Source organism: Oreochromis aureus, linkage group 10, assembly GCF_013358895.1.
Source record: "Oreochromis aureus strain Israel breed Guangdong linkage group 10, ZZ_aureus, whole genome shotgun sequence".
In the NCBI taxonomy this organism is placed as follows: domain Eukaryota; kingdom Metazoa; phylum Chordata; class Actinopteri; order Cichliformes; family Cichlidae; genus Oreochromis; species Oreochromis aureus.
Window position 1 is genome coordinate 28,422,508 of NC_052951.1, and position 10,943 is coordinate 28,433,450.

At 39.7% G+C, this 10,943-nt stretch overlaps 1 protein-coding gene across 1 annotated transcript; it reads left to right on the forward strand.

Moving 5' to 3' along the window:
* The first annotated feature begins 1,003 nt into the window (after window positions 1-1,003).
* Window positions 1,004-10,448, forward strand: lrrc32 (leucine rich repeat containing 32). The gene is made up of 3 exons (XM_031750359.2): window positions 1,004-1,197; window positions 2,781-2,874; window positions 6,184-10,448. The coding sequence occupies exons 1-3, from the start codon at window positions 1,154-1,156 to the stop codon at window positions 8,014-8,016; spliced, it is 1,971 nt and encodes a 656-aa protein (XP_031606219.2). The 5' UTR covers window positions 1,004-1,153; the 3' UTR covers window positions 8,017-10,448.
* The last annotated feature ends 495 nt before the right edge of the window (window positions 10,449-10,943 follow it).

Consider the following 10,943-nt stretch of genomic DNA (forward strand, 5'->3'; position numbering starts at 1 on the left):
AGCATATGAAGGATGTCCTCTTTACCTCCCCTTAAATAAATAGAATTATCCTTTAGCTGCTTTAGCTCCTCCTGTTTCAGTTTCTAATATGATCATATTTATTTTTGTGGTTGTGAAACAGATAAACAGCATTAGCATCCTTAATACTTTATAACAGATTCAGATTTGTTTGATTAAATGTTGAGTTTAATCACTTACATAAAAGCCAACGAATTAAGAAACACCTGCTTATATAAACTTGGAGATAGAATGCATACAAATCCCTTTATAAATTGCATTTTTTCCAATATTCGCGTCCTAAAACAGACTGTAGTTTACAAACAATCTGATTTTATTTGTTAAAAATAGCATTTCTGCTTCACATGCAGCGCGATCTGTGGCTGAAAATCTCCACCGATGCAGTCAGAGCTCGAGAGCCCTCTATGGAGGCGAGAGTTTTACTCATGCTTTTTTCCAGCCTGTCTAGACAAGCAGACATTCGTACAGTCATTTAAAACTGATTGTCTATATGTATAAACTGGTCTTATTCATTATAATTAGAGCGATGTTTGTTTACAGTAGGGCAGACCAGAGAAAAGCCACATGACAAGTCTGACTTACTCCCACAGTCATGAAAAGGATGTGTGATTTTTCAGCGCACCCACACGTCTCTGTGAACGCTATCAATAAGAGCTGCTGACGTAGAAGCATCAAAAACAGCTCAACATGTTTAAAAAAACCATCCATAAAAGGCTGCTTTCCAGAGATTTCAAAGAACGTAAAAGTATTGGGCAGAGCTGAGGCTTAAATGCCTCAGATTCCAAACGGAGTCTGGTGCGTGTGAGAACGTTCAAACTATTCCTCGAGACATCCAATTTTAGGATTAATAGATGGCATTTTTTAAATCTTTTTTTGGGGGGAGGTTGGGGAGAGAGGTTAGGGTTGAGTCTCCTTGAAGTTGCAGCTCAAAACTAGAATTCCCAACCCAGCCCCCCCTTATATGGCATTTCCCCGAGAACAGTGGGAGGGGGGAAAGAGGCCAAGCCATGCAGGATATTCTCACAGGATGTGAGGATGGCTGGACAGCAGCCGGCAGCCGCCGTGAGATGTGGGGAGAAGATTGAGCTGAAAGGAGCGATCGACCTGTGTGGGTGTGTGAGGATGTGAAATCGACATGGTCAGGAGGCTTGTGAAGATTAGTCATCAGCTGAAAGTGAGGTAAAAGTTCATATTGTTGGGCTGTTGCTGCAGAGGTTTTTGGAAGGTTCTCGGGTTCTCGCTGACGTTTGTGTACTTGCTTACAGTTGTAGAGGTGGAGGGAGTACAAATACTCATTCTGTAGTAAAAGTCCTGCATGTAAACTCTAAAACAGAAGAAAAAGTGTTTTACCAGCTACTAACTCAGCTGTATTGCTTGCATGGGTAACAGCTAAACAGCTCTTTCAAATACTTTTAAATCAGCATTATCAGGACTTTAAAGGCTGGAAAAGGCTGATTTTCTCTCTTCACTGTGATGAAGTTGCCATGTACCAACACATGGACTTGAACTCTACGTGCTAAAATATTATTTTGTGTAACAGAATCTTTAAAAAAGTTGTGATGCTGCCAAAATAAAAGCCTCCTGGTTCACATTTATGCAGTAAACTCTACCACTGCAGCACTGTTACTACTACAACTATCTGCAAAATGTACAAAACTTCCTCTTTTATAGGCGCTCCGGCGTTTCTGAAACTAGGGGTCACAAGCTCTTTAATAAGGTGGACTTTTTCCTCACCTTAGTTAATACATCCTACATTACATAATGTCTGATGGCCTCTTTAGTGCCTTAGATGTTTATATAAGTGAAACCATGTGAGGAATTTTGAGGGGAAACATTTCTTTGGTGGATCTGAAATCTGAAGATGTCCCCCTGCCAAACAATGCTCTGTATCTCTTTCATGGTATTAGTGGGATAGTTTAAACAAATGCAGTGAAATTTCCCTGTGGTGGGGCTGGAAGTAAAATGGGAATTAAAATGGGAAGAAGAAAAAAAAAGGTTGAATGGGAACATTTAAAAGTCTGAAAGTGTGGATCTTTTCTGGCTGCAGTTTAACGGCTGTGGTGTTTAACCAGACTGTAAACGTTTCTTTTTTTCTATGAGATAAACCTTAAAGTTTATTCGACTTTCATCAAAGCCCTGCAGCTCTGCGATCCGCCTTAAATCGGAGTAAAAGGCTGATTCATTCAATTTTTTAAAGGTTTCTCTAACGATAAATGAAGGATGATTGTGTGCTCCAAGCATCACATGAGAGCACTGTGATGAATTAAATTAGAGCAAACTGCCTCCGTGTTTGTCACTCATGACTTTAAACCATTCTTAGCCTCAAACTGCAAACCTTTTGTTTCCCCCGTAAGTTTCCATATGCATATCAGCTTATCAACCCTCCGGGGCACAGCGTGTCTCCCCTATAAGGTGACATGATGTATTGTTTTGTTTCTAAGTAACCTATCAGGAAACAGTGAAGCGCTATAAGCGTGACTCACTCGCCTCAAACAGTCGCTAATTTTGTAAAAACAATAACAGTACAAAGAGTTAATGGAAACCCTTTTTTTTGGCTTAGTCATTCTTTATGCCAGAAAGAAAAAAAACGGCATTCAGATTAATTGCAACAAAAAGCCCCCGTTTTCATTGCATAAAAAAAACAACAAAACGCCTTCATAGGTCACACACTACTACTCCTTCCCTTTTTAGTTACATATACAGCATGCTTCCCACATTCATGTGTTGCTCACTTGTGTGATCTGGACTGTCTGTGCCTGCAGCACCATGGACGTCCTCCAGCTGCTCTTCCTGCTGTTGGTCAGCTGCGTGGCGGCATCCGCGTACCCTCCCCAGCAACCCCCTCCATGCCGAGTTGTAAGTAAACAGAGACACGCACGTCGGGTCTTTTGTCTGTTTTTTTAACGGCATCTTTTCTCTGTTTTTTGTTCACTTACGTTTTACATTGTATGTGTGCTTTCTCCGTGCATTCAGATCAGCTACAGGCAGTTTATTTTATAATTATTTGCAAGCTTAGACCTGAATAGTTTGTTCACGAGTTGCCAGCTTTAATAAGTGGGCATTAAAATGTTATTTGTCTTCACTGGAAGTCATGCTGATAGAGGGTTGGGTTTTTTTAGACATAGAGGGCATGCGTCACCCAGCTGTGTCACTGTGTACAGTGCTGTGATTTCTTTTTTTGGTATTTCTAGTGATTGATCTTGCAGAAATATTGCTGTAATCAAATGACAAAAAGAAAAATGCATCACTTCCAGTAAGCTACAGTACTCGCTTTTCTTAGGAAAGAGCCGGAAACACATGAAGAAAGCCTTTATAGGTTAAAGGTTGGGTCACAGTTCGTCGCAATTGGTCAGAGTCATTAGTGTCAGGCTCAGATGTGTTAGCTAAAAATAGCCAGATAGTGAAAGCGAAAGGTGCGTCACTTACACTTGATGTGGTCATCAGTGGTTCTATAAATACCCAGATATCAGCGAACTTCTCTGTTGAAATCGGAACGGTTTTTAGAGCATCACACTTTCTGAATGAAGTTTAAAAAAAAGATCCTAAAGCAGCACAAAGACACTACTGATGAGACAAATCTAAGGATATCTTCAAAAGTCTATCAGAACGTGTATATTGTGTTAGGTATACATTTACTTTGCCACAAATCACACTCTGTACACTTGAGTCTAAGACAAAAAGGCTCTGTAGTTCCCTGAAGTAGCTGGTTAGTGTCGCTCTTACAAAATGTTATTGAGACAGCAGCAAATATTGCATTTGTTAAAGACTATTTTGGGCTGTGGAGTAATACCTATTTGCTTCACTGGTTGGTATACTTTTGGAATTAGAATAAACTAGTCCTCCATGGTATTAATCATTTGTTCACTCTAAGCCGGGAATGTCAAAGAGTCCACAGTTTATGCCCTCCTTCCTGTGTTTAGAAGCCGTCCAGTGGGGCTGGATTAGAGTCTTTGCCGGGCTGATTCTGGCCCCCTGGCCTTATGTTTGACACCTCTGCTGACCAATTTCAAGGTTTTGGCACCAAACCTACTTGGTTAGGTTTCGAAAAGGTGATGCTTTTGTTTAGTTTAGTATTAAAAAACTCATCATTCGCTCCAATATAAGCTCTTAAGAAATTAAAACATTGTAAAAAAAAAAAAAGGCTTGCGAACAAGTTAATGCAGTTTTTATTCTGGAGGACTGTCCCACCCCAAGGTTCTCATTCTGGATGGTCACATGATGCTGTTTAGCCAGAGTCTCCACAATGATGAAGGTGTTTTTTAACCGTTGATACTGTTACACAGTAACTGCAGCAATAATGTCCCGAGAAGTATATAAAACGCTCTGTTTAAGAGATCAACAAAGTAGGGTAAAGGGATAGTAGTGGCATAAATCTCATGTTTACCAGCCAGGAAACCACAGTTTACAACCTGCTAGGATTTTTTTCTCAATACAGACTGTTTACTTTTTTTTAAGAGGGGCATTTCAGATCTTTATTAGACAGGGCCATGAAGAGTAGGCTGGAAAATGGCGAGAGGGGGAGGGTGAAGCATAGCAAATGGTCTGGAGCAGATTCAAACCAAGTCTGCTGCAGTAAGGCCCTCAGAGAGTCACCTGCTTAACCACACTGCATCCTCCAGTCGGTTCGTTGGGTTTAGGCTCTGAAAACTGCTTGATTAGGTTTAGAAAAACATTGTGGTTAGGGTTACAATAAACCCTTCACCAACAATAAAGCCTCGGCATGAAAAATGACGAGTGTACAGCCAAGAAAGCGCACTACAAAACTGCGGCACACCAGCGGCTTTGATAAACAAACGCTGTATTTTGTACACTGGGAATGAAATTATGAATGTGGTCACAGTTTCTGGACAACAGTGGAGGTCTGTGGTGTGGAAGCGTAAGATACACTCTTGTTCGTAAATCAGCTGTTAATCAACTGTGAGGAAAAACAAGAGCAGGGGGAAAAATCCCCGTGTTTGGATGTCCATAGATGCTTTTGTGATTAAAAAACATTGTGCAGTCCTCTCAGTCTGACTTTGTGAAACCAGATAGGTATCTTCCAGCATTAAAGTCTTTCTTGAAAGCATATTTTGGCCTTGTTACAGCAAGTATTTATAAGAGAACTGAAAGCGGTGAGATGACCGATAATGAGGGGATAGAGAGATGGGAAATTGAATGAAACTTGAGGTCAAGGGCACCCCCCCCTTGACCTCAGTTGCGACGTTTGTGTCCAGTTTGGCGACATTTGTTGCACTAAACACGCTCACTCTCGTTTACTGTCATCTCTGAACTGTGAGCCATTAAATAAACCACTAGCAGACCGTAAAACAAAGATCACCAAATTGGGGATGTTGCACTTTACGGTGTTCTAGCCTCAGGCAGTTGAGCACGACCTTAGCAGTTTCCCCACTTGGTTCCCATTATTTACACAAGTATTAGTCATTTTTTTACAGTTACTCTGACTAAATGTGCCGTAAACCACCTCACGCATGAATCAGATAATGTGGAGTTAAAGTCTGACTTAGTCTGACATAAGCAGTTGCATGCCACACGAGGAGTATTGCTGATGAGACACAAAGTCACATAGGAAACATACGTGTTTTTTCAATGATAAAACTTTTCTCCAAGTGTGACTGATTTGTTCCTGAGCAGATACAAGATGTTCTGCCATCCAGTTCTTATTTGTTTACAGACAGCTTGCAATCAACAAGGAATGCCCCTTTCGCGATACCACAAATACGCCAAGAAGCTAAATGTACTCTGCCTTAGAGAGTAAGCAGGGAGGGAGACAGTTTTATGAGCTGTTTTTGGACATGGGGGTTTTGTGGCCATATGGTTTCAATTATAAACTGCACTTAATACCTCAAACGTCTAATAGGGAAGAAAGACGAAAGAAGAAGTAAAGGTGTGAGGTGTGTTTTCTTCTTGGTTTAGGAACTTTTTGTTTTCTTTTTCTTTTGGTTGGCTTTTTTTTAATCAATTCAAAGAGAAATAATCATAGTTCAAACACTTAAAAAAAAAATTACAACACCGGGTTGTCTTGCTGCCAAGAACATGCCTTAGGCCCAGATACACTGACTCATAAATCGACCCTCCACATCCACATGTGGTCTGTGTTGTGTCATGGTCAGTCAACCTGGCTGTATGCCGAGATAATCAGACTCGTGTGTTTGTCTTTGTTTGTAGGTCCAGATGGATGCGTTTTGCAGCGATCTGAGCCTTAGAAGTGCGCCACTCAACCTTCCCGATGTCGTCCAAATGCTGGACCTTTCACGAAACCAGGTGCAGAATCTCACCCGGGAAACTTTAGCACACCACACCAACCTCCGGCATCTGAATCTCCACTCCAATAAGATCCACTTCATCGAGCCCAGGCTCTTCGAAGGCATGAATGATCTGAAAATCCTGGATCTGTCCAAGAATCATTTGAATGTTTTTGCCCACTCCAAAACAAACATCGGACCTCTTAAAGCTGTTGAGTCACTGGATCTGTCAAGCAACGGCCTCTACACGGGGATGTCAGACTATTTCTTGTCTGACTCTCCCAGGCTGGTGAACCTTTCTCTGAACAGCAATAGCATCACTGAAGTAGCAAAAGATACCTTCAGTGGATCCTTGTCCTTGAGGAAAATCAGCCTCCACAATAATATCATCTTGAAAATTGAAGATGGAGCTTTTGACATTTTATCTCATTTGACCGAACTTGATTTGTCCAAGAATTCGATAAGGTGCATCGACGACTTCAATCTCGACAAATTAAAAGTGTTTAATCTCAGCCAAAACAGCTTGGAGTCATTCCAAAGCGCGCAATCAGACACTCCATATGAACTTGTCACTTTTGACCTGAGTCAGAACAAAATGCTCTTCTTTCCCCATCTCCCGAAAAACAACTGCCTTAAATATCTGGACCTTTCAAAAAATCAAATCCAAAACATTAAATTCATGGGAAATATAACGTTTAATTGCCTCAGATACCTGGACATGAGTTACAATCAACTCAAAAAAATGCCTGAAGAGTATTTTTCCATGATGGGATCACTGGAGGTCCTAAATGTGAGTAATAACTGCATTACCTCATTTTCTATTACTGATGGAGGCCTTCTACAGAGAGTTAAGATCATCAATCTGAGCTATAATCCACTGCAGAGTCTGACATTTGGAGAAAACACTGTGCAGTCGCTGGAAGAACTCTTCTTACAAGGAAACGACCTCACAACCCTGGACTATCAAATATTTCAGAGACTCCCCAACATCAAATACCTGCATCTCCAGCAGAACAACCTGCAAGTCTGTGACTCTGAGCCAACAGACCAAAACCACAAGGATCCTCAAAGTTGTGTGTCCTTTTTATCTGTTCCTAAATTGGAGGCTTTGTACCTCTCTGAAAACAACCTGAGGAGTCTGCCCGCGAACATGTTTGCCAACACCCCATTGAAGGTCTTGGATTTGTCCCTGAATCCAGGCTTGGACATGCACAAAGACTCTCTTTCTGGTCTAGAGCACTCCCTGGTTCACCTTTCCATGAGGAAAAACAACATTTCCATTCTAAAAGCAGACCTGTCCTTACTGAGGAGCCTCAAATACGTAGATCTGTCCACCAACCAGTTGACCACTCTGCCGACGTGGAGCAAAGAGTCCTCCATTGAGTCCCTAAATTTGCAGAACAACCACCTGGTGACCCTGGAGTACAGCACCATCCTTGCTTTGAAACGCTCTCTAAAGACTCTTTACATGGGCTCCAATCCTCTGAGCTGCTGCGGCAACCTCAGATTCATCACCATGGTGCAGCAGTCCGCTGTGGTCATTCCTGACATTGAAACGGTGACCTGCGTTCACGAGGACTACTCTGAGCCGGTCAGCATCAAGATGGTGACCCAGACAATGTGCCATGGACCACCCGTCCAGAACTATATTATTACAGTTATAGTGTTATTGTTACTTGTGATGATCGTGTTCGTGCTCTGGGTTAAATGCTGCCACTCAAGGAGGCGGAAACATAACAGAGGTTTTAGGGCATAATGAATGAAGGTTGGACACAGAAAGCCATGAAGGAATATAGGAAACAGCTGAAGGTTTCAGTCAGACACAGCTGAAAATGTGAATGTAACTTCTGTGGGGCAAACCAAAGTCTCCTGAAGGAACAATGTGAGGCTTTGAGTTGTTTTTACCACTACGAAAAGCTACCATTGATCACTGGGACATCTATCAACAAGCAAGCATTCCTCAGTATCTTCCCAAGTGAAGAAATCATTTTTTACAAGAGATTTTAAGGACCTTATGGTGTGCTCAGACACCAAACAAGGCAGTGTGAGAATGCAAAGTCAAATGAAAACTACAAAACTGAGTGTTTCAAGAGTGATGGCAACTCACATAAAAGTCTTTTCGGTGACTTGATAACAAGCAAAGACTGAACAGAGCAGATACACCTGGTGCATTGGACATTAAGCAGCCGTGTCTGCTTGAGGGACACAAAGTGAAAACTTGTTTTGCTTTCTGTCTAAACACAACTGTATGGCTAAGCCAGCTGTAGAGCCATGACCGCACATTATCTCACTGAATGTAAAATGAAGAATTAACACTAAAAACACTTCCACAAAAGAGTGGCATCAACAAGCGTGCCTGAAATGCAGCAATAAAAGTTATTATAAGTGTTTGGCCTTTTGGAAAATACACTTTGATTTCAGTGTGAAACTTAGCCTTTGTTTAGTCACTCATTGGTTTGTGGCATTTGCCTTGTGGATGTTAGCTCTGACAAACAGGAAAGCTAAATTTGGCTATCAAAAAACAAGCTTGCCAGAAAAAATGTGCTTTAGTAAAAATAAACACAGGCTACACCCACACTTTTAAACCTGTATTTTTTAAAACTGGGATTTTAATTTTTGGAAAAATATCTTCTTTCATATCAAAATGTAAAAAATGATCCATGTTGGGGAAATCAAGCCAAAGAGTGCCAAAGAAATTAATAAAACACAGAAATGAGGTTGCATTTTTGCGCTTCCAGCATTTTTTTGTAATGTTTTTTTTTAAGGTTAGATTTCTAAAAAGAAAACTTAAAAAAACTTAAAAAAAAAAAAAAGATTTAGCCATTCCAATCTAAGCAAATATCCCCACTTGCTAGCAACTTATAAGTGTTGCTAGCAAGCTGTCGGCGAAATTACTCATTATCCCACCGAACACGGCATCTCAGTGTAGCGAAACTTAATTTTGTTCATGAATTAATGTTAACCTTTTACTTTTGGAGACTACGTTTGCTCTTAAAAATTCAAATTAAAATGTGGCACTCACCTTCATTAACAAAACATGTACTTCCGATGACCAGAGCTAATTTCTGCTATAATTTTTGCCTGAAGAGAAGACCACTGGGTGTTAGTTTAGTGAACCAAGGCGATGCTACCAAAAAGCATCACCCCTATGGATGGATTATCCCAGAGGAATAAAATAAACACCTAACATATTTTTTTAATCTAATTTTTTTGTGCGTGCATTAAACCAACAGCGTGTTTGTTGTTGAGCTTCAAAGGTAAGCTAGCTTGTTTCCGGCTCATTCCACGCCTTAACTTCATACTGAAGTTGACCTTCTCATTTAAATCACAACAAGAAAGCAAAGTTGTGTGTTTTCCAAAAGCGTCACTCACACTCATTTAAAGGTAGAATGAAGGTTTGTTGAAGATGGATCAGTGACTGAGACGGTGAAAGATGAAACGGGGCGAGGGAGCATCGAATCTCAGACAGATGTCTTCACTCAGACATGTTGGAATTTTCCTCTAAGCTAAAAATAAAGACAGGAACACTACTAAAGGTCATGAAACAAGATGCTCTTTATTCATGAAGTAGGATTAGATGAAGGTTGTTTTTTTTGGTTGTTTTTTTTAAGAAATTCAAGCCGTCACTTTAACCTTTATTTATAGTTTGCACTTTAAACTTCCTCTTGTATGTGTGACTGTATCTGATTTTAGAACACTATAAGACCTTAATAATGCTAAGTACATAGAGCAGAACATATGATGACATAAGTTATTTTTCTTCTGTTTGTTTTTATATATATATAAAAAAAACTATAAAAACAAAGCTTTTCCATACTGATACCAGGCCCATGGTCCTTCACCTGTTAATTTGACTGATATGAATAATGTGTTGGCATGAGTGTTTGTGTTGTTTTTCCCACATTAATATTATATAAAATGGTAAATCTAGCGCTGTGCTGTTGTGGGCTACACTGGGATTCACAGTTTCATGTGATTTTTACTGTGTTCAATCCTTAAAAAGCAAATTATTATTGATGTTATTAGCAAAAACCAAAGTTAAATATTTTTTCTCATCATGCCATGTATTTTTGTAAAGTGTAAGTTTGTTTTCTTTTTTTTAGTAAATGAAGGACAATTTCTTAATGTGTGTGTTTTATTTGTTATTTTAACATCAACTCAAATATTGTTATTAAAGATTACACTCTGTGTAGTTATGATTTGTTTTTTTAATATACAGCACCAAATGACAACAACAATCGCCTCAAGGCACTTTATATTGTAATGTATAACACTCTCATAAATGTATCCTAAAGATCCTACAAATATAGCCAAGAGTGTTTTCATGGCTTTTTAAATAGAGGTTGAACAACAAGTATTTTGGATATACAGACCTCTACTTAAAGTCTGCCCCTTAAGTACATTGTTAGCTTTCTTTTTGATGTATTTTCTGGGTACATGTTGCTCTACAGCTGCAGCTGTGCCATTTTTTTATTAACAGTCCAAACTTACATGTGTGCTGGATTAAAATTTGTAAAGACCTGAAACTGACATTTGGGTCGTTTGAGTTATACAATACAATACAACTTTATTTATATAGCACATTTAAAGACCAGAGGTACACCAAAGTGCTTCTCAATAATACAATAGTATGAAATTAAATTAAAATTACATAAGGATGCGATAGCAAAGTCCAAAATACAC